Raw genomic sequence first — 23763 nt, 5'->3', positions numbered from 1 at the left:
AGGTATTTTTCAAACTTTGTGGGGGGCGACAAAATAGAACCTTATTGAATTTTTAAATCAGACAGAAAGGCTTGGAAAACATCAGGTAATGAATGCACGCTTAACAATAACTAAAAATGCACTTTGAAAATGCGCAAATAAATAGGACAGCACTTACTTGGTTTTGGGAGGCGTTACATTCTTGGATTTCTTTTTAAACATCTTGGCTGCCCCTGAGTGCTGGTTTCAGAGGGAAGCGATGATGATAAATCCTTATCCTCCACAGTCACTGCGATGGCAAAGAGTGAGAATTCTGCTTTTCTATCCCCCTGTAGACAGTGTGTAAGAGAAAGAGAGAGAGAGCTGGAGTGCTCACCTGTCCTCTACACTCGACACTTTACCTGTGAGCTCCAGTGGTGATTGACAGGAGCTGAAGACCCAGTGCCCGCCCATCACTTTGCCCCATTGGCCAGCTCCTGCCGCCCCCTTGCTTGCCCATTGGTTGCCCCTTGGCCAATCTCCCACGGTTGCCCAGCAACTGGCTTTGATTGGCACCCTTGCTCTGCTTGGCGAGGTGAGTGCTCCCTATTGGAGGATGGAGGTTCTGCCCCTCCCAACTTGTGTGACAGGGAGAAGCAAATCCTCATTCCTCAGGTAAGCCCGGCCCCAAACACTCTGGAGAATGCACTTTGAGACAAAATGATATTCTCGCTTTAAATATTTGATGTGACTCACCTTCCTCACGGGGGAATCTGCATCTGGGAGGCACAGTTCCAAAATAAGGGGTCTCCCAGTTCGAGCACAGATGAGACTGAATCTCTCATTTTAACCTTCATAGAAAATAGGAGCAGGAAGAGGCCATTCGGCTATTCGAGCCTGCTTCACCGTTCATTACGATCATGGCTGACCATCCAACTCAATAGCCTGATAAGGTGGCACAGTGGTTAGCGCTGGTGCCTCACAGCGCCAGAGACCTGGGTTCGATTTCCAGCTTGGTTCACTGTCTGTGTGGAGTTTGCACGTTCTCCCCGTGTCTGCGTGGGTTTCCTCCGGGTGCTCCAGTTTCCTCCCACAATCTGAAAGACGTGCGGGTTAGGTGCATTGGCAATGCTAAATTGCCCCTCAGTGTCAGGGGAGCTAGCTAGGGTAAATGCATGGGGTTCTGAGAATAGGGCCTGGGTGGGATTGTGGTGGGCACAGGCTTGATGGGCTGAACGGCCTCCTTCTGCACTGTAGGATTCTATGATTCACACCTTCATCGAATCATAGGGCGGGGATTTCCAGCCGCGCTCGCTCCAAGACCGGAAAATCCCGCCTGAGGTCAATTCAATGGATCCTTTGCCTGGTCCATCGGTTACAATCCCCGTGGCAGGTGGGATGGGAAAATTCCACCCATGGAATCCCTTCAGTACAGAAGGAGACCATTCAGCCCATCAACTCTGCACACACTCAACTTTTTTTTATCTCACCCAGACCCTTTCCCCATAACCTCATGTATTTATGCCACTAATCCCCTAACCTACACATCTTGGGACACAATTTAGCATGGCCAATCCACCTAACCCGCATGTTACTACCAGAAAGATGTGGCGGCTTTGGAGAGGGTCCAGAAAAGAATGACCAGCTTGTTGCTTGGCATGGAGGGCATTAGCTACGAGGAGAGGTTAGAGAAACTTGGTTTGTTCTCACTGGAACAATGGAGGTGGAGGGGCGACCTGATAGAATTCTACAAGATTATGAGGGACATGGACAGAGTGGATGGTCAGAAGCTTTTTCCCAGGGTGGAAGAGTCAATTACTAAGCGGCATAGGTTTAAGGTGCGAGGGGCAAGGTTTAAAGGGGATGTACGAGGCAAGTTTTTTATACAGAGGGTGGTGGGTGCCTGGAACTCACTGCCGGGGGAGGTAGTGGAAGCAGATACGATAGTGAGTTTTAAGGGGCCTCTTGACAAATACATGGATGGGATGGGAATGGAGGGATATGGTCCCCGGAAGGGTAGGGGGCTTTAGTTCAGTCGGGCAGCATGGTCGGTGGGGGCTTGGAGGGCTGAAGGGCCTGTTCCTGTGCTGTAATTTTCTTTGTTCTTTGCCTTTGGAGTGTGGGAGGAAACTGGAGTACCTGGAGGAAACCTACACAGTAACTGGAGACCAGAATCGAACCCAGATCCCTGGCACTGTGAGGCAGCAGTGCCAACCACTGTGCCCCTGCCCCTCAGAGCACTGTTGACTGGGTCATTGAATATAATCAGGGCCCAGTTAGATTCTTGATCTGCTAGGGAATGAAGGGTTATTGGGAGGCGAGGCACGGAGTGGAGCTAAGACCACCGTCAGATCAGCTACGGTCACACTGAATGGCAGAGCAGGCTCGAGGGACTGAATGGTCTACTCCTAGTAGAATCATAGAACGTTTATGGCACAGAAAGAGGCCACTTGGCCCATCAGGCCTGTGCTGGCCAATAAATAAGGAGCCAAGCTCACTCCAGCACCTTCCAGTATTTGGCCCGTATCTCTACATTACGGCAACTTGAGGTGCAGATCCAGAGATATTTTAAATAATTTGAAGGCTTCTGCCTCTACAGTCCTTTCAGACAGTGAGTTACAGACCTCCCAAAAATCTCTGGGTGAAAAATAAAATCCTCTTTCCCCCTCTAATCCCTCTATCAATCACTTGCCACCTTCTCCCCAGCCAGTCACTGACCTCTCTGCTAAAGGCAATAGACCTTATCCCATCCACTCTATCCAGAACCCCACAATTCAATGCATCTCAATCAAATCTCACCTCAGTCATTCCTGTTCCCAGGAGAACAACCCCAGCCTATCCAATCTTTCCTCATCGCTGCAATTTCCCAGTCCTGGCAACATCCTCGTAAACCTCCTTTGAAAAGGGAGAGGCGATGGCCTGGTGGTATTTTCACAAGACCATTAATCCAGAAACTCACCTAATGTTCCGGGGACCCGGGTTCGAATCCCGCCACGGCAGATGGTGGAATTTGAATTCCATAAAAAATATCTGGAATTAAGAATCTACTGATGACCATGAAACCATTGTCGATTGTCAGAAAAACCCATCTTGTTCACTAATGTCCTTTGGGGAAGGAAATCTGCCGTCCTTACCCGGTCTGGCCTACATGTGACTCCAGAGCCACAGCAATGTGGTTGACTCTCAACTGCCCTTCAAGGGCAACTAGGGATGGGCAATAAATGCTGGTCAGCCAGTGATGCCCATGTCCCACAAATGAATTTTTAAAATATCCTTTCTCATAGAATCCTGACAGCGCAGAAGGAGGTCATTCAGCCCATCCGGCCTGAACCAACAATAATCCCATCCACCCAATCCCATAAACCCACGTATTTACCCCATCGATCCCCCTGACACTCGCGGTCAATTTATCATGGCCAGTCAACCTAACCTGCATATCTTTGGACTGTGGGAGGAAACCGGAGCACCCGGAGGAAACCCACGCAGACACGGGGAGAATGTGCAGATTCCACATATATAGTCACCTGAGGCTGGAATTGAACCCGGGTCCCTGGTGCTGTGAGGCAGCAGTGTTAACCACTGTGCCACCGCAATGAGGTGACTACATTCCTTATGTTCTTACATTGCAGTATGCCCTAGCATCCAATGATACGATGTTTCCAGTAAAATGAAGACTTTTATGTGACACGTTAATGATCCAAACGTCTCAAAATCTTTCACACAATGTTCCCATTTTGAAATAGCATTGCCTTACATCCAATGGCCATATTCTCTACATGCACAATGACTTATGACATCCACTTCGCTAACGTAGCCCATCTCCCTACCAGCCTCAGCCCAGCTCCTGCTGAAACTCACCCCTGTACTTTGTCACCTCCAGACTAGGCTATATACTCTCCTCACCAGCTGGCCAGCCTCCAGCCTCCAGAAACTTGATTCCTGGCTTGGATGGTGAGAAACTGTTTCCACTGGTGGAAGGGTCAAAAATGAGCAGGCACTGACTTAAGATGATTTGCAAAAGAAGCAACACCGAGTTGTTAGGATCTGCAATGTGCTACCTCAAAGTAGGACGGAGGCAGATTCAATCAAGAAGGCAATGGGATAAATACCTGAAAATGAAACATTTGAGGACTTTGGCTAAAGGCAGGGGCGCACGGTGGCAGTGGTTAGCACTGCCTCACAGCGCCAGGGACCCGGGTTCAATTCCAGCCTCGGGTCACTGTCTGTGTGAAGTTTGCACGTTCTCCCCGTGTCTGCGTGGGTTTCCTCCGGGTGCTCCGGTTTCCTCCCACAGCCCAAAGATGTGCGGGTTAGATGGATTGGCCGTGCTAAATTACCCCTTAGTGTCAGGGGATTAGCAGGGTAAATACATAGGGTTACAGGGTAGTTGGGTGGGATTGTTGCTGGTGCAGACTCGATGTGGGGAAGACATCGACGGCTCGACTCTGTGCTGGGTGAAGGTGTGAAGTTTCAATCTGCCTTCCAATCAAGTTCGAAGGGTCGTTGTTGCAGGGAGCAAAGTTGCTTTTGAGCTTTCTTAGATTTCCGCTGCAGAATGGAAGTGAGTTGTGTGGTCGACCTTCACTAAAGTGACAGAAGCTTTGCCCTGGGTGATATTACTGGATTTTTATAGTTGAACATCTGGAAGGTGTATATCTGTGGGTCTGACCAAACAGGTTTTTTGGGAGGATGGTTTGTAAGACTGTTTTAACTGTGTAACTGTAATCATGTGTACTTAAGTCTTCTTTCCTTTTTCTTAGAAAGTCTTTTAATTTTAAAAATCCCAGAAGTGTTACTGGAATTCTACTGCATCAAGAGGTTTCTTCACACTTTCAGAATACAAAAAAAGGTTTACAGTCCGTAACTCAAGTTTCCCTCTGGGATTGGACTGACTCAGCAACTAACATCTGCCGTGGTCATAACACCTGGGGTGGAATTTTCCGGCCCTTCTGGCAGCGGGACAGGCAAAATGCCATAGACATTGGCGAGACTGGAAGATCCCATCGGTGGCCAATGGCAAGTTGCCTCTGCTGCTGGAAAACAGAGTGCGGGGGGTGGGTGGTGTTTGGGGTGGGGGGGGGGAGGTTCTGCTCCTAGTTTTTGACCTTCCATTTGCCACAAAAAACCTCCACTGTTCCACCTTTAAGGTGTTTTTGTTTGGATGTATCACAGCTTGGTACGGCTCCTGCTCTGCCCAAGACAGCAAGAAACTACAAAGCGTTGTGAATGTAGCCCAATCCATCACGCAAACCAGCCTCCCATCCATTGACTCTGCCTACACTTCCCGCTGCCTCGGAAAAGCAGCCAGCATAATTAAGGACCCCACGCACCCCGGCCATTCTCTCTTCCACCTTCTTCCTTCAGGAAAAAGATACCAAAGTCTGAGGTCACATACCAACCGACTCAAGAACAGCTTCTTCCCTGCTGCCAACAGACTTTTAAATGGACCTACCTCGCATTAAGTTGATCTTTCTCTACACCCTAGCCATGACTGTAACACTACATTCTGCACTCTCTCCTTTCCTTCTCTATGAATGGTATGCTTTGTCTATATAGGGCACAAGGAACAATACTTTTCACTGTATGTTAATGCATATGACAATAATAAATCAAATCATTTTTTTAAAAGTTTATTTATTAGTGTCACAAGTAGGCTTACATTAACACTGCAATGAAATCACTGTGAAAATCCCCTAGTCGCCACACTCCGGCTCCTGTTCGGGTACACTGAGGGAGAATTTAGCACGGACAATGCACCTAACCAGCACGACTTTCAGACTGTGGGAGGAAACCAGAGCACCCGGAGGAAACCCACGCAGACACGGGGAGAACGTGCAGACTCTGCACAGACAGTGACCCAAGCCAGGAATCGAACCCAGGTCCCTGGCGATGTGAGGCAGAACTGTTACATAAATCGTAGAATAGAATCATAGAATTTCTACAGTGCAGAAGGAGGCCATTCGGCCCATCGAGTCTGCACTGACCACAATCCCACCCAAGCCCTATCCCCACAACCCCTCATGATTACCCTGCTAATCTCACTGACACTTGGGTCAATTTATCATGGCCAATCCACATAACCCGCACATCTTTGGACTGTGGGAGGAAACCGGAGCACCCGGAGGAAACCCACGCAGACACGGGGAGAACGTGCAAACTCCACACAGACAGTGACCCAAGCCAGGAATCGAACCCGGGTCCTTGGCGCTGTGAGGCAGCAGTGCCAACCACTGTGCCACCGTGCCGCCCAAATGTCAGGTTTTGCTGTTGAATCTGTAGATACAAATTTAACACATAAGGATTCACTGGGCAAATGGTTTGCATTTACAGAGCACTATTTGCATACAGCTGAAGGTGGGCCGGAAAGAACTGGAAGAGAGAACAGTGATTGACCTCAAAACGTTCATCATCTAATCGAACATTATCTCATATCCTTTGCTGTGGTTACTGAAATGTATCTGTTTCACAGAAAGTAGCCGTGGCAAAGCCAAGAGTTTGGAACCATTTCATACCCGCACCAGTGATAATCAGGTCACTGCCTGGGCTGAGACTGAATCCGTCTCTGTTTGGTGTTAACCTGCTGGAGTTCCTGTCGCAGTTTGAAAAACTGGTTCCGCCACATTCACATCCAACATCTCATTATCAATGTGATACTGCTTTTCTATTCATTACTCCAGCTCAGGTTTCTAATGGTGAGAGCACTGTCTGAGGTATTCACCACCCTGAGGGAGCAAGGCCTCTTCTCTATCGACAGAAAGGAGTTGCAGCCGTATCGGACCTGTCACTCCTTCAGGGCAGCACTCTTTCCATTAATTTCTTGCAGCTATCCCTTTCCTAGATTGTTACAGAATCTTAGATTCCCTACAGTGCAGAAGGAGGCCATTCAGCCCATCGAGTCTGCACCGACAGCAATCCCACCCAGTCCCTATCCCCATAACCCCATGCATTTACCCTAGCCAGTCCCCCTGACACTAAGGGGCAATTTAGCATGGCCAATCCACCTAACGCACACATCTTTGGATTGTGGGAGGAAACTGGAGCACCCGGAGGAAACCCACGCAAACCCACGGGGAGAATGTGCGAACTCCACACAGACAGTGACCCGAGGCTGGAATTGAACCCAGGTTGTGGAGATGCTGGCGTTACCAGGTCCCAGGCACTGTGAGGCAGCAGTGCTAACCACTGTGCCACCATGCCGCCCCAGTGTAATGTTATGTATTTACATTTATTCCTATTGGCTCACTGGAGCTATGCTGTATTAATGTATGCACTGGGTGTTGTAGTAGACTTAGTGTGGGAAGCAGAGAAAGAGATAGCCACGGTGGCACAGTGGTTAGCACTGCTGCCTCACAGCGCCAGGGACCCAGGTTCAATTCCGGCCTTGGATGACTTTCTGTGTGGGGTTTGCACGTTCTCCCCGTGTCTACGTGAGTTTCCTCCGGGTTCTCCTGTATCCTCCGAAGATGTACAGGTTAGGTGGATTGGCCATGCTAAATTACCTCTTAGTCTCAGGGGGATTAGCAGGGTAAATATGTGGGGTTATGGGGATGGGGCCTGGCTGGGATTGTTGTCAGTGCAGCCTCGATGGGCTGAATGTCCTCCCACTGCACTGTAGGGATTCTAGGATTCTCAGAAGCAGCCATGGAAGAGAGCACACAACATTAATAAAACTCTGTTCATTTTTAATCAAAGTCTGTCCCGTCTATCATGTCTTCAATACATAACAAAAACTGGCAACGAGGACTATGGATGTGTGCTTGGAAAGAAATTAACTGCAGAAACATTTTTTAAAAATTCATTCATGGGACATGGGCGTTGCTGGCTGGCCAGTATGTATTGCCCATCCTTAGTTGCCTTTGGAGGGCAGTTGAGAGTCAACCACATTGCTGTGGCTCTGGAGTCACGTGTAGGCCAGACCGGGTAAGGACAGCAGATTTCCTTCCCTAAAGGAACCAGGTGGGCCTTTCCAACAATGGTTTCATGGTCATCAGTAGATTCTTAATTTAGGATATTTTTTATTGAATTCAAATTCCACCATCTGCAGTGGCGGGATTCGAACCCGGGTCCCCTAGGACAAGTGCTAACTTTTCTCAAAATATGTTTCTCTATTGTTGAAATGGAATAATTGATATATTTATATTATTGCTGCTTCCATGTTTGGCAGAATAGGCACAATGTTATCAACAATTGTCACCCAACTGACGCAGATAGAGATGGCTGGCGAAGGTTTGTTCGAAGAAATCGACAAGGAGCACAGTTAGTGAGAGCTCCCACATTCAGTGGAATCACCATACAATCCCTGCAGTGCAGAAGGAGGCCATTCGACCCATCAAAACTGCATTGACAATAATCCCACCCTGACCCTATCCCTATAACCCCACGTATTTATCCTGCTGATCCCCCTGACACTAGGGTCAATTTAGCATGGCTAATCAATCTAACTCGCACATCTTTGGACATTGGGAGGAAACCGGAGCACCCGGAGGAAACCCACGCAGATATGGGGAGAATGTGCAAACTCCACACAGACAATCACCCGAGGTCGGAATTGAACCTGGGTCCCTGGCGCTGTGAAGCACCGGTGCTAACCACGCCCAACACCATCAGTAAAGTTGTTTTCACCATGCTGGAATCAACCTCTGCTTTCTGCGAACATTCAAGATCTTGCATTCATGAAAACCACAGGTAGTTCATGGTTAACCTAATTGTAATGAATGTGAAACTTTCTAAGGTGGTTATGTTTTAAACTGTCCCTTTTAATTTAATGCCCTGAAATGGGGGATGGTGAAATCATGCAACACTCTTCCTGGAGACAGACCCATGTGATTTGGTTGATATGGGGAAGGAAAACCAGGACGAAATGTCGAAGCAGGAGGGAGAGACCAAAAACATTTGCTGCTGTGCAAAGCCGAGGAATAAGGATTGTTCTGTATTGGCCACTGACTATGAAGCTGAGGAGAACTGATTTTTCTGTTCAACGAATCTGGACTTATGGAGACTTAAATACCAAGGAGTTGCTGGATTGGGTGTTGTTGCTGGCAGTCCATTCGGTGATACTCAGAGGACTGAGTGAAGTGACTTTGACAGGATACCGGGAAACCTGCCCTGGTGTAGCAGGAAGAAGGGAATCCGCTGAAAAACTTGGAGGAGCGTGAGACTTAATCATCATACCCACTGAGAGAGTATGGCGTATTGTACAAATGGGACATAAAGGGCCCGATTTTACCATTGCGTTGTGCCCGTTTTCGGGTGTGAAAACGTGGTAAAGTCAGGCCTGAGGCCATTGACGCGATCCGCACCCATTTTACCAAGGCCCGAAAATGGCCGCGATCCGATTCGCCCCCGAAACGGGCGCAACGGCGATTTAAATGCATTTGCATTGAATTAATGAACTGCCCGCCCAACTTTACCATCATTTTCCCCTTTACCATCGCGTTCGCGCGTCCAGATTCGGCGCCAAACAGACCTGCTCGGCAAAGGTCTGTTTCGGGCGCTCCAGCTTCTGAAGAGGTAGGTTCAGCGCCTCTGACGGCTCTCTGACTCAGATCGGTGGTGGAGTGGGGAGGGAGAGGGGGGAAACGGGTCAGATCATTCTCTGGTGGTGGGGGGCGGGGGCGGGAGAAGGGAGGTCCGGTCATTTTCTGGTGGGGGGAGAGGAAGAGTAGGAGGCGGGTCAGATGTAGCTCTGGTGGATGGGGGGGAAGGGAAGAGGGAGGCCCGATTGTTGTCTGGTTTGGGGGGGGGGGGCCGGGGGGGAGGGAGGAAGGAGGGAGGCCAGATCATTGTCTGGTGGTGGGGGGGGGGGAGAGGCCCGAACTTTCTCTTGGGGGTTGGGGGTGGTGGGGGAGGCCCCATCATTCTCTGGTGGGGTTGGGGGGGGAGTTAATTCTATCCCATCATATTCCTAATTCTGATCATTCCTGTTATAAATGCTACTTAGATTATATTTCACTTGCCATAAATGTTGTTTTTTTTCTCCTACACCAACAAGTTCAGAAGAAGTAGAAATTATCTTATTACCATTTCGCAAATTATCTTCCAAACTTGGAAATGCAGCTCTTAGAATTTACTGCAAGTTGGCTGTTGCTAAACACAATTGCAAAGGTTGTTGAATCAAACAACGATTATTTGTACGCACACCTATATGAATTATTATACAACTTCGATAAAGGCCTGGATATGTACCTCAGTGGATTTTGCAAATGCAGGCAGCAGAGAGAAGGGATTCCACAGCTATAATAGTGCACGCGCACATAATGAGTGAAACTGTCAAAGTACTCGGCTGTGAGTATGTGAAATATATTGGGAGGGAGGCCAGATGGATCTCTGGTGAGGGGGCAGGGGGGTCCACTGCCACTCTGCGGGGACAATCTGTGGGGGGGAAAGGGGGCAAAGGGTCACGATCAGTCTGGGTAGCGGAGGGGGTGGGTGGATAAGGGGGACAGTTACGTAGTGGGGGTGGGTGTGATGTCTGTGGGGGCCATCGCTCCCGCTTTTCGCTCCTGGGCCGCTTTATCTGCTTTTTGCGGCTCAGGAGCGATGTGACAGCGGCACGATTTTCAACTTTTTTCCTCACTGCGCATGCGCAGCTCAGAGCTCAGATCGTTTCAGGCGCGCTAAGCCCCGCCCACAGCATGATCCAGACCCGCGATTTTTTTTCAGGCTGAGTGTGTATGGGGGCGCCTGGGAGCAGTTTTCCAAGTCAGATCTGAATTGCGCCCAGATTCAGCACTTAGAATGAAAATGGTAAAATCGGGCCCAAAGTATTTTTGGTTGAGTTAATTAGTTAATGGGGAAGTGCAGTTTGCTATATTTGTTGCCTATTAAGTAATGTTTAGTCTGTGTTGATTTTAGTTTGTTTGTGAAGTAAAAGTCTTAAAACATGTAATCTTGTCGTACTTTGTGCCTGGGTGTAAGTCAGCGTCAAACAAAGCTCCCTTTCCCTGCACCAGAAAATGTTGGACAAGCTCAGCAGGTCAGGCAGTGCCTAGGTAGAGGAAAACAGAGTTAATGGAGGGATTTCCTGCCCTCTCACCCTGCCCCTGTGGCATGGTTCTTGGTGGCAAAAGACTGCCCGCCATTGCCTAGGATTTCCCATTGATTTCTGTAGGTTTCCCGCTGGCGGGAAGAGTCGGAAAATCACCCAAACGTTTATATGATCATGGTCCATAAGATCTTTCATCAGAACGTCCTTCCTCTGCCCACTTTGTGCCAGTCAGACTTTTACTGCAGCCTTTGAAATCTTTTAAAATGTATTTATTAGTGCCACAAGTAGGCTTACGTTAACACTGCAATGAAGTTACTGTGAAAACCCCCTAGTCGCCACACTCCGGCGCCTGTTCGGGTACACTGAGGGAGAATTTAGCATGGCCAATGCACCCTAACCAGCACGTCTTTCAGGCTGTGGAAGGAAACCGGAGCACCCGGAGGAAACCCACGCAGACACGGGGAGAACGTGCAAACTCCACAAAGACAATGACCCAAGCTGGGAATTGAACCCAGATCTCTGGCACTGTGAGGCAGCAAAGCCACCCTGCCGCCCATTCCAAACAGAAGCATGTAAAAACTAAATCAAACTGACGTCTGGTACTGCAGTGGAGTCGATGTGCTTAGACAATCGGACACACATTTTGCTGACGATAGGGTAGCACGGTGGCACAGTGGTTAGCACTGCTGCCTCACAACGCCAGGGACCCGGGTTCGATTCTTAGCTTGGGTCACTGTCTATGTGGAGTTTGCACGTTCTCCCTGTGTCTGCGTGGGTTTCCTCCGGGTGCTCCAGTTTCCTCCCACAGTCCGAAAGATGTGCTGGTTAGGTGGATTGGCCATGCTAAATTGCCCCTTAGTGTCCAAAGATGTGCAGGTTTGGTGGATTGACCATGCTAAATTGCCCCTTAGTGTCCAAAGATGTGCAGGTTTGGTGGATTGACCATGCTAAATTGCCCCTTAGTGTCCATAGATGTGCAGGTTTAGTGGATTGACCATGCTAAATTGCCCCTTAGTGCCCCGAGATGTGCAGGTTAGGTGGATTGGCCATGCTAAATTGCCTCAGGATGCGTGGGTTAGAGGGATTAACGGGGTAAATATGTAGGGTTACGGGGATAGGACCTGGATGGGATTGTTGTTGGTGCAGGTTCGATGGGCCGAATGGCCTATTTCTGCACTGTAGGGATTCTACGATTCTATTATAATGGTTCTACTGAACAGAAGCACGAGCTTGGGTTAGAATCTCATGAGTAGCAATTGTCCCATCACATGGACATTCGGCACTGGAATTCCATGCATGGGTGAGGACAGTGAGCGATAGTGTAACAGGTTTTCGAGAGTGCCACAAACCAGCTCGTGTACAACTCAAAAATAATCCAATCCCATCTCTGATCTGTTTGTGATGAATGCAAAGTATGTCCCTGCAGTGTGCTGATAAAAATAGTTAGAAAGCACATCACCACGAAACAAATAGCTCATCACTAGTAATATCTGACAGGCTCCGGCCTCCTTTTGAGTACTTTGCCATTCTCCTTCAGTTTAAAACTCTCCTGAATCACTGAAGCAACTTCCTCATGCAGAGGGTGGTGCGTTTATGGAATGAGCTGCCAGAGAGAGTGGTTGAGGCGGGTACAATAGCAGCATTTAAACAGCATTCGGGTAAGTACATGGATGGGGAAGGATTAGAGGGATATGGGCCAAACACGGCAATTGGGACTAGCTGGGAGGGCCACATAGACAGCATGGACCGGTTGGGCCGAAGGGCCTGTTTCCGTGCTGTATGCTCCATGATTCTAGTTCATTTATTAGTGTCACAAGTAGGCTTACATTGACACTGCAATGAAGTTACTGTGGAAATCCCCTAGTCGCCACACTCTGGTGCCTGTTCGGGTACACTGAGGGAGAATTTAGCATGGCCAATGCACCTAACCAGCATGTAGGGAGGAAACCGGAGCACCCGGAGGAAACTCACGCAGACATGGGGAGAATGTGCAGACTCACAGACCGGGCGGCACGGTAGCACAGTGGTTAGCACTGCTGCTTCACAGCTCCAGGGTCCCGGGTTCGATTCCCGGCTCGGGTCACTGTCTGTGTGGAGTTTGCACATTCTCCTCGTGTCTGCGTGGGTTTCCTCCGGGTGCTCCGGTTTCCTCCCACAGTCCAAAGATGTGCGGGTTAGGTTGATTGGCCAGGTTAAAAATTGTCCCTTAGAGTTTTGGGATGCGTAGGTTAGAGGGATTAGTGGGTAAATATGTGGGGGTAGGGCCTGGGTGGGATTGTGGTCGGTGCAGACTCGATGGGCCGAATGGCCTCCTTCTGCACTGTAGGGTTTCTATGATTTCTATGATTTCTTTCTATGACTCCGCACAGACAGTGACCCAAGCCGGGAATCGAACCAGGGTCCCTGGCGCTGTGAGGCAGCATTGCTAACCACTGCCACCGTGCCACCCCCAGACACTGTGCCACCGTGCCACCCTCGATGACTCCAATACAAAGTGACAGTCCAACCATTGACCCGCAGTCCAATCACGGATGAAACGAAACTCTGCTTCAATAGGTTCCAGTTTTTCTGAGGAGAATCGGAACATGCTGGGGATTCTCGGAAGGACAGTCAGCATCTGTGGGGAGAGAAACAATGGGCGAGATCTTCCAGCCACACCGGCCACCAGGACTGTCCTGTCCTGCCGGATGTCAGGGGACGTTTGACTGGCCCACTGCAACCCCCAGGACGGGACTGGAAAACCCCGGCCAATGTTTCAGTTCTGCGACCTTACTGTGACCCTGTAGTGCTGCCAACCCACTTTCCGAATATTATTCCCCTTTGAATTCAAGTTTTAAACCTTGGTTAGATTCTTTGGATAAGCAGTGACAACAAGTTCTTACATGTACCAAATGCGAGTGTGAAAGAGATTAAATCCAATCATAGAATCCCTGCAGTGCAGAAGAAGCCATTCGGCCCATCGAGTCTGGACCAACTCTCTGATAGAGTGTCTTACCCAGGCCCCCTCCCCTGCCCATTACCATACATTTACCATGGCTAATCCATCTAACCTATGCATCATGGGACATTAAGGATTCAGCATGGCCAATCCACCTAAACTGTACACCTTTGGACTGTGGGAGGAAACCGGAGCACCCGGAGGAAACCCATGCAGACACAGAGAGAAACTGCAAACTCCACACAGACAGTGACCCAAACCGGGAATCGAACCCGGATCCCTGGCACTGTGAGGCAGCAGTGCTAACCACTGTGCCACCATGCCGCCCCATGTAATGTTCTTTAGTGTTGATGGAACGTTGTGTGTGTGGATTGGTTGTGTGCCAGTTGTCTGCTTACATTACGTAAGTTTTTCATGCACAACTGGGGTGGCATGGTGGCACAGTGGTCAGCACTGCTGCCTCACAGCGCTAGGGACCCGGGTTTCATTCCCGGCTTGGGTCACTGTCTGTGCGGGATCTCCCCGTGTCTGCGTGGGTTTCCTCCGGGTGTTCCGGTTTCCTCCCACAGTCCAACAGACGTGCTGGTTAGGTGCATTGGCCAGGCTAAATTCTCCCTCAGTGTACCCGAACAGGCGCCGGTGTGTGGCGACTGGGGGGCTTTCACAGTAACTTCATTGCAGTGTTAATGTAAACCTTACTTGTGACAGTAATAATTAAATTGTGAACCTATGCAACTGTCTGGAAGTTTGAGATCTGTTTGAAGTCACATTTCATAATGTACTTTTTATAGTCTTTTACTGAATATTCTTTAGCGTACTGGACACATTGGGCAGGATTTTACATCCGCGTTCATCCGGAAACTGGAAAATCCCATCTGAGGTCAAAGGAACTTTCCATGGTCCATCCCTCGCCCGCTCCGATTCCCGTGTCGGCGGGATGGTAAAATTCCAGCCATTGTGACAGATTGGGTGGTTGGAAATGGAAAAGATAGTTTGGAAGCAAATGGACAAGTCTGCAATCATGTTTGGGCATTTCCCATTTGGATAAACACACCCTGCGTTCCATCATTCAGTGTGCGTATCGAGCTGTTGGAAGAACCAGTGGAACTGGTTAAAGTGGCTGGGGCGAGAGAGAAGTCAGTGTACTCTTGAAAAAAGGTGGGACGAATTTGCTTAAACCGAACATTTGACATTAAAAATGGGAGTTCTTTCACGAGGCGTTTGAGGGGATCAAAGGATTTGATTGGGTAAATCGATCGAGATATACTAGAAAGGATATGCTGGCACTGGAGGGGGTGCAGAGGAGATTCACTTGGTTGATTCCGCAGTTGAGAGGGTTGGCTTATGAGGAGAGACTGGGTAGACTGGGGCTATACTCATTGGAATTCAAAAGAATGAGGGGAGATCTTATAGAAACATATAAGATTATGAAGGAAATAGATAAGATAGAAGCAGGGAAGTTGTTTCCACTGGCGGGTGAAACTAGAACTAGGGGGCATGGCCTCAAAATAAGGGGAAGCAAAGTTAGGACTGAGTTGAGGAGGAACTTCTTCACACAAAGGGTTGTGAATCTGTGGAATTCCCTGCCCAGTTGAATGTTTTTAAGGCAAAGATAGATTTTTGAACAGTAAAGGAATTAAGGGTTATGGTGAGCGGGTGGGTAAGTGGAGCTGAGTCCACGAAAAGATCAGCCATGATCTTATTGAATGGAGGAGCAGGCTCGAGGGGCCAGATGGCCTACTCCTGCTATAAAAGTAAATTACTGCGGATGCTGGAATCTGAAACCAAAAGAGAAAATGCTGGAAAATCTCAGCAGGTCTGGCAGCATCTGTAAGGGGAGAAAAGAGCTGACGTTTTGAGTCCAGACGACCCTTTGTACAGCTTTGACAAAGGGTCATCTGGAATCGAAACGTCAGCTCTTTTCTCTCCTTGCAGATGCTGCCAGACCTGCTGTGATTTTCCAGCATTTCCTCTTTTGGCCTACTCCTGCTCCTAGTTCTAGTTCTTATGAGATAACCTATTTCTTCTGGTAAGTATATCAGGTGGGAATTACCTTTAACTTCGAGCTAGGCCTTTCAGGAATGTCAGGAAGCACTTCCACATTCGGAAGAGCCTGGAAAACTGGAGCATTCTTCCCCTATAACACCAAGCCAATTGACAATTTCAAAACCAGAATTGATTGATTTTTATTCCGACAGATTTGTTTAAAGTTATGGAACCAAAATGGATAAATGGAGTTATGGTACAGATCAGCCATGATAGAATTGACTGGTAGAAGTGATTTGAAGGGCTGAATGGACTCCCGTTCCTATGAGTTACTCCGAGGCTGTTGGATGAGGCAGAGTGAGTGGAACTCAAATGATTCACAGGCATCATCCAACACACCAAAATTAAATCACACCCACCGCTGTCAACACTGAGAATGCTGGGTGGCATGGTGGCACAGTGGTTACCACTGCTGCCTCACAGCACCAGGGACCCGGGTTCGCTTCCCAGTTTGGGTGACTATCTATGTGTGGAGTTTGCACATTCTCCCCATGACTGTGTTGGTTTCCTCCGGGTTCTCTGGTTCCTCCCGCATTCATAAGATGTGCAGGTTAGGTGGACTGGCCATGCTAAATTGCCTCTTAGTGTCAGGGGGATTAGCAAGGTAAATATGTGGGATAGTTTTTGGTGCAGGCTCAATGGGCTGAATGGCCACCTACTGCACTGGAGGGATTCTACGATTCTTTGGGGGTGGCACGGTGGCACAGTGGTTAACACTGCTGCCTCACAGCGCCAGGGACCTGGGTTCAAATCCGGCCTTGGGTCACTGTCTGTGTGGAGTTTGCACATTCTCCCCGTGTCTGCGTGGGTTTCCTCCGGGTGCTCCGGTTTCCTACCACAGTTCAAAGATGTGCGGGTAAGGTGGACTGGCCATGCTAAATTGTCGCTTAGGTTTGATGGATTAGCCATGGGAAAGACGTGGGGTTACGGGAATAGGGTGGGGGAGAGGGCCTGGGTAAGATACTCTGTCGGAAAGTCGGTGCAGACTCGATGGGTCGAATGGCCTCTTCTATAACCTGGGAATTCTAAGATTCATCTTTGTTACAGGGCGGAATTGCGCCCGATGCTTGCACTCAGATTGCCACTTCAAGAAGGCTTTGTACTTTCTCAGAAGGAATCTTTTATTAACTCAAAGCAAGATGGATTACACATTCAGTGATTTTCAGATAGATGCCTTCGATTCCAACATGCCAGGTGGGGCACCCAGTACCTGTGGGGTGTGTTCTACCTGCCGTGCTGCTGATGGCAGAAACAGAGGCCTCCAGAGCCCATACCCAAAACAAACATAAGGCCTCCTGCTTGTAGATTCCCAGCTATTCACTCTGCCTTGTTGACAGGGCCGAACCTGGGGGCGTTAGCCGAGGCAACACACAGCTAGGTGTAGTACATGACTCAGTTCCAAAGATATTTCTAGATGAACATTTCTGATAAATCCAACTGACAATCCCAGTGAATTAAATACACGCCCATGGCTGTGCCACAGTAATAGCTCAGCCGGGGCTGAAACTCTGTGTCCATCTGTGTGGAAAATAGAACTCACGTCGGCCTGGACTCTGCAGTAATTTTCGATTTGATTTGATTTGATTTATTATTGTCACATGTATTAACATACAGTGAAAAGTATTGTTTCTTGCACGCTTTACAGACAAAGCATACCGTTCATAGAGAAGGAAAGGAGAGAGTGCAGAATGTAGTGTTACAGTCATAGCTAGGGTGTAGAGAAAGATCAACTTAATGCGAGGTAGGTCCATTCAAAAGTCTGATGGCAGCAGGGAAAGAAGCTGTTCTTGAGTCGGTTGGTACGTGACCTCAGACTTTTGTGTCTTTTTCCCGACGGAAGAAGATGGAAGAGAGAATGTCCGGGGTGCATGGGGTCCTTAATTATGCTGGCTGCTTTGCTGAGGCAGTGGGAAGTATAGACAGAGTCAATGGATGGGAGGCTGGTTTGCGTGATGGATTGGGCTACATTCATGACCTTTGCGGTCTTGGGCAGAGCAGGAGCCATACCAAGCTGTGATACAACCAGAAAGAATGCTTTCTATGGTGCATCTGTAAAATACAAGGGTCAAAGGGAAATCTATTATTGCATCCCAGTTGGTGTCCTTGCTTTGTAATGTGTGTTCCTCACACTCTATAATGGGGGATTCCTGAGCATAGGGCCAGACTGAATGCAGCCCAGTATGAGGGGAAACATGGTGACCAGACCCAGTTAACTACAGGCGAGCTCCTGTGCCAACCTCACCCAGTAAGGCAAAGGGCAGGAGGAGGCCATTCGGCCCATCGAGCCTGCACCAACAACAACCCCGCCCAATCCCTATCCCCGTAACCCCACGTATTGACTTTGCTAATCCCCCAACACTAGGCCATGGTCAATGCACCTAACCCACACATCTTTGGAGTGTGGGGGGAAACCGGAGCACCCGGAGGAAACCCACGCAGACACGGGGAGAACGTGCAGACTCCGCACACACCAGAATTCCGACCCAAGCCGGGAATTGAATCCAAGTCCCTGGCGCTGTGAAGCAGCAGTGCTAACCACTGCGCCACCTGTTATCCCTGAGGACACTGGGACCTACTGATGCTTCAGAGATTGATGGGAGTCTCAGATCTGTTGGAAGGTTACCCAGCACACCTGTTGGGTTTGCTGGTGACCTCCCAGGGCTGGCCGCTTGTTCTCAGGTACTCGATGCCTGATCGATGGATCTGGCATTACTGAAAGCTACTTCTGTACCCTTATCTTCAACACCCACCCCCTCCTCCACCCCGCCCCCACCCTTCACTCCCGGGACCCCCACCTACGAGTAACATCCCGCTCTCCCTCACCTCTGGCCTGCGCTCCCACGACATTCCTGGGCCTCTGATGGGTGCAGTGCCTCCAACAACCCCATGGGGGCATGAGGCACAGCCAGCCTCTGATTGGCAGGCAGCCCTCGGTGGGCGGGATTCCTGCCACCAGGTGCCTTGACTGCAGAGGGGCCTAGCGACACCGGCCACCTAAATGGCTGAGAGTCACTTGATTCTGTCAGGGTCGCCCCCGCCCCACCATCCGACTGGATTCTCCACCGGCTCGCCAATTGGTCACCGTGACCCCCCCCCACCATTGACCCAACAAATTGGGCAGGATTTTCCAGCCGCACTCGCACCGAGACAGGAAAATCCCGCACAAGGTCAATGGACATTTGTGTGGTCCTGCCCCGCCCATTGCGATTCCCGTGGTGAGCAGGACTAGAAAATTCCATCCATTGTTTCTGTGTTGTTGGTGTTAACATGGGCGGCACGGTGGCACAGTGGTTAGCCCTGCTGCCTCACAGCGCCAGGGACCCGGGTTCAATTCCGGCCTCAGGTCACTGTCCGTGTGGAGTCTGCACGTTCTCCCCATGTCTGCGTGGGTTTCCTCCGGGTGCTCCGGTTTCCTCCCACACTCCAAAGATGTGTGGATTAGGTTGATTGGCCGTGATAAATTGTCCCTGGAGTAAGGGGGACTAGCAGGGTAAATGTGTGGAATTACAGGAATAGCGTCTGGGTGGGATTGTGGTCATTGCAGGCTCGATGGGCCGAATGGCCTCCTTCTGCACTGTAGGGATTCTATGATTTCATGAATTAACAGCAAACAGGGAACGTGTCAACCCTGTCGAGTTTTGCTATGAATCCGAGGGGTTTCCAGTAAAAAGACAGAGATCAGGAAGGGGAGAGCAGAGTGGGTTACAATTTATTCATGGCTCACTCTGCCTCCAACCCACCGCACTCATCCCACACTTTGTTGCTGAAGTTGAAATCATAGAATCATAGAATCCCTGCAGTACAGAAGAAGGCCATTCAGCCCATCGAGTCTGTACCAACCACAATCCCACCCAGGCCCTATCCCCGTAACCCCATGTATTCACCCTGCTAATCCCCCTGACACTAAGGGGCAATTTTAGCATGGCCAATCAACCTAACCCGCACGTCTTTCGGACTGTGGGAGGAAACCGGAGCACCCGGAGGAAACCCACACAGACACGGGGAGAATGTGCAAACTCCACACAGACAGTGACCCAAGGCCAGAATTGAAACCGGGTCCCTGGCGCTGTGAGGCAGCTTTGCTAATCACTGTGCCACCGTGCCGCCCATTGATTCGAAAGCTCAGTCAGGTATAAACAAAGGAGGCACAAGTTCCAGCCTGGCCTCCATGCCGAATGGTAAATCAGTTTGATATGTTGTACTGGGAGAAACTACAGACAACAATCAGGCTTGCCTGAGCAGGCCTCACTGCAAATCAGTCAACCTGAATCAACAAGTGCCTTGTAAGAGACTGGTGGGGAGCTTAGCAACTCTATATGGGGCAGAACCAAAATGTCTCAGACCTCACGCTACTGGCGGGCAGTGAGATCCCTCCTCCTGCCCCCTACCTCACTATGAGCTAATGCTGACAACCAGCCCAGTACTCTAAGTATAGATTTGAGGATTCATTTAGGCTGACAACCACAGCGTGTGACGAGCAGGCAACTCATTGCTCCCGGGGAGGCGATGGCCCAGTGGTGTTATCGCTAGACTATTAATCCAGAAGCTCAGCTAATGTTCTAGGGACCCAGGTTCGAATCCCATGACGGCAGATGGTGGAATTTGAATTCAATAAAAAAAAATCTGGAATTAAGAATCTACTGATGACCCTGAAACCATTGTCGATTGTTGGAAAAACCCATCTGGTTCACTAGAAACATAGAAACCCTACAGTGCAGAAGGAGGCCATTCGGCCCATCGAGTCTGCACCGACCACCAGGCCCTACCCCCACATATTTTACCCGCTAATCCCTCTAACCTACGCATCCCAGGACTCTAAGGGACAATTTTCTTTTTAACCTGGCCAATCAACCTAACCCGCACATCTTTGGACTGTGGGAGGAAACCGGAGCACCCGGAGGAAACCCACGCAGACACGAGGAGAATGTGCAAACTCAACACAGACAGTGACCCGAGCCGGGAATCGAACCCAGGACTAATGTCCTTTAGGGAAGGAAATCTGCCGTCCTTACCTGGTCTGGCCTACATGTGACTCCAGAGCCACAGCAATGTGGATGACTCTCAACTGCCCTGCAAGGGCAACTAGGGATGGGCAATAAATGCTGGCCCAGCCAGTGACGCCCATGTCCCATGAATGAATGAAAATAAAACTGAGGCCTATATGCACATGGCCCCCTCAGACGTTACTGTTGGGCCTCAGGCAGGAAGAACGGCTGTCTGGGTGGTCACAGGGAAGTCAGAAACCTTCGGAAAAGGAGTGAATATTAATGGGAAAGGAAATAAGATGACCTATTTGAACTTTAGATGATGGGAGGTACCAGACCATGGTGGGCCATGTTCTAACAGGACTATGATGTGGAGATGCTGGTGTTGGACTGGGGTAAGCACAGTAAGAAGTCTCACAACACCAGGTTAAAGTCCAACAGGTTTATTTGGCGGCACTAGCTTTCGCAGTCTCAGGCTCACAAGATCTTGTAAATTGAGTTTGTGTCTGTATATGACCTGTTTGAGAACACAATTCCTCACTCACCTGATGAAGGAGCCTGAGACTGCGAAAGCTGGTGCTGCCAAATAAACCTGTTGGACTTTTAACCTGGTGTTCTGAGACTTCTTACTGTAACAGGGAAGGTGCAAGAAGGATGTTCCCGATGGTGGGGGTGAATAAAACCAGGGGTCACAGCCTGAAGATACAGGGTGACTGTTCAGTCACACCCATGTCCAGAGCCACAGCAATGTGGTTGACTCTCAACTGCACTCCAAGGGCAACCAAGGATGAGAAATAAATGCTGGTTGGCCAGCGACGCCCATGTCCCACGGATGAATAAAAAAAACTAGGAGAGAAACAGTTTTGAGTTCTTAGTCCTTGTCAGAACTGAAAGGACGGAGAATGTGTTCAAAGTGTGGAAACTGTAGCAACAGGCAGCAACTTTAGGAACAAAGGATAGGTGTCCTGGGGTAGAGAGGGTGTTGCATTGAGGAAATGCATTATGGAATATTAGTAAAAGGAAAGGGGTGGTTTAAGATGGAGGAGAAAGGTCACAGTCTAAAGTGGTTGAAGTCAGTGTTGTGTCGTGAGGGCTGTAACGTGCCTAATCGGAAGTTGAGATGCTGTTCCTCCAGTTAGCTTTCACTGGAGCATTGCAGCAGCCCCAGGACAGACGTGTGGCCACGAGAGCAAGGTGCTGAGTTAAAATAGCAAGCCACAGGAAGCTGAGGGTCATGTTGATGGATTGAACAAATCTGTTCCGCAAAGTCGTCACCCAGTCTGTGTTTAGTCTCCCCAGTGTAAAGGAGATCGCATTGGGAGCAGGGAATGCTAGCTTTGTACAACTGAATTTCAGAATCATTGAGATTTTTATTATAGGAGATTATTATCATAATGTCTGGTAGGACAGAATCTGAACACTGCTGAAAAGAGAGGTGTGTTAGAGTCATAGAGTCATAGAGGTTTACAGCATGGAAACAGGCCCTTCGGCCCAACTTGTCCATGCCGCCCCCTTTTTTAACCCCTGAGTTAGTCCCAGTTGCCCACATTTGGCCCATATCCCTCTATACCCATCTTACCTATGTAACTGTCTAATTGCTTTTTAAAAGACAGAATTGTACCTGCCTCTACTACTACCTCTGGCAGCTTGTTCCAGACACTCACCACCCTCTGTGTGAAAAAATTGACCCTCTGGCCACTTTTGTATCTCTCCCCTCTCACCTTAAACCTATGCCCTCTAGTTTTAGACTCCCCTACCTTTGGGAAAAGATATTGACTATCTAGCTGATCTGTGCCCCTCATTATTTTATAGAGCTTTATAAGATCACCCCTAAGCCTCCAACGCTCCCGAGAAAAAAGTCCCAGTCTATCCAGCCCCTCCTTATAACTCGAACCATCAAGTCCCAGTAGCATCCCAGTAAATCTTTTCTGCACTCTTTCTAGTTTAATAATATTCTTTCTATAATAGGGTGACCAGAATTGCACACAGTATTCCAAGTGTGGCCTTATCAACGTCTTGTACAACTTCAACAAGACGTCCCAACTCCTGTATTCAATGTTCTGACCAATGAAACCAAGCATGCTGAATGCCTTCTTCACCACTCTGTCCACCTGTGACTCCACGTTCAAGGATCTACGAACCTGTACCCCTAGATCTCTTTGTTCTATAACTCTCCCCAACGCCCTACCATTAACTGAATAAATCTTGCCCTGGTTCGATTGACCAAAATGCATCACCTCACATTTATCTAAATTAAACTCCATCTGCCATTCGTCAGCCCGCTGGCCCAATTGATCACAGTGCTGCTGAAGTTTTTCATCTTGCACTCATCAGGACAAATACAAGAATACCAAATTTCAAACAATTACAAAGTACATGACCTCAGACTTTTGTATCTTTTTCCCAACGGAAGGTGGGAGAGAGTACGTCTGGCGTGCATGGGGTTCTTGATTATGCTGGCTGCTTTCCCGGGGCAGCTGGAATTGTAGGCGGAGTCAATGGATGAGAGGCTGGTTTGTGTGACGGACTGGGCTACGTTTGTAGTTTCTTGTGGGTCTTAGTCTGAGCAGGAGTCACACCAAGCTGTGATAAACCGGAAAGAATGCTTTTTATAGTGCATCAGTAAAAATTGGTGAGAGTTGTAGCGAACATGCCGAATAACTGTAGTGTCGTCTTTTCTATAGCAAGGCGGCTGATGCAGTCCCCTGAGCCTCTTGTTCAAGGTGGCTGATCCACCCATGGTTCAAATTCAGACCTCTTGCTCGGAGCTGAGGGCGGAGTAGGAGTCCGGGAAACACCCATCACTGGTCCCGCATTCTGCCCATCTGTAATAGATGGGTTTGGGTCCA

At 49.1% G+C, this 23763-nt stretch overlaps 1 protein-coding gene across 1 annotated transcript in view; it reads right to left on the bottom strand.

The window, feature by feature from the left end:
• ppl (periplakin) overlaps positions 1 to 384 on the bottom strand; it is a 77323-nt gene extending 76939 nt beyond the window's left edge. The window contains exon 1 of the mRNA XM_078240787.1: positions 158 to 384. Coding sequence (XP_078096913.1) covers positions 158 to 201 — 44 coding nt within the window. The 5' untranslated portion in view covers positions 202 to 384. The remainder of the gene's footprint in view (positions 1 to 157) is intronic.
• Positions 385 to 23763: the final 23379 nt, after the last annotated feature.

Source organism: Mustelus asterias, chromosome 23 (genome assembly GCF_964213995.1).
Source record: "Mustelus asterias chromosome 23, sMusAst1.hap1.1, whole genome shotgun sequence".
In the NCBI taxonomy this organism is placed as follows: Eukaryota; Metazoa; Chordata; class Chondrichthyes; order Carcharhiniformes; family Triakidae; genus Mustelus; species Mustelus asterias.
Note: the sequence above shows the minus strand (reverse complement) of the source record. Positions and strands in the feature narration are given on the sequence as shown.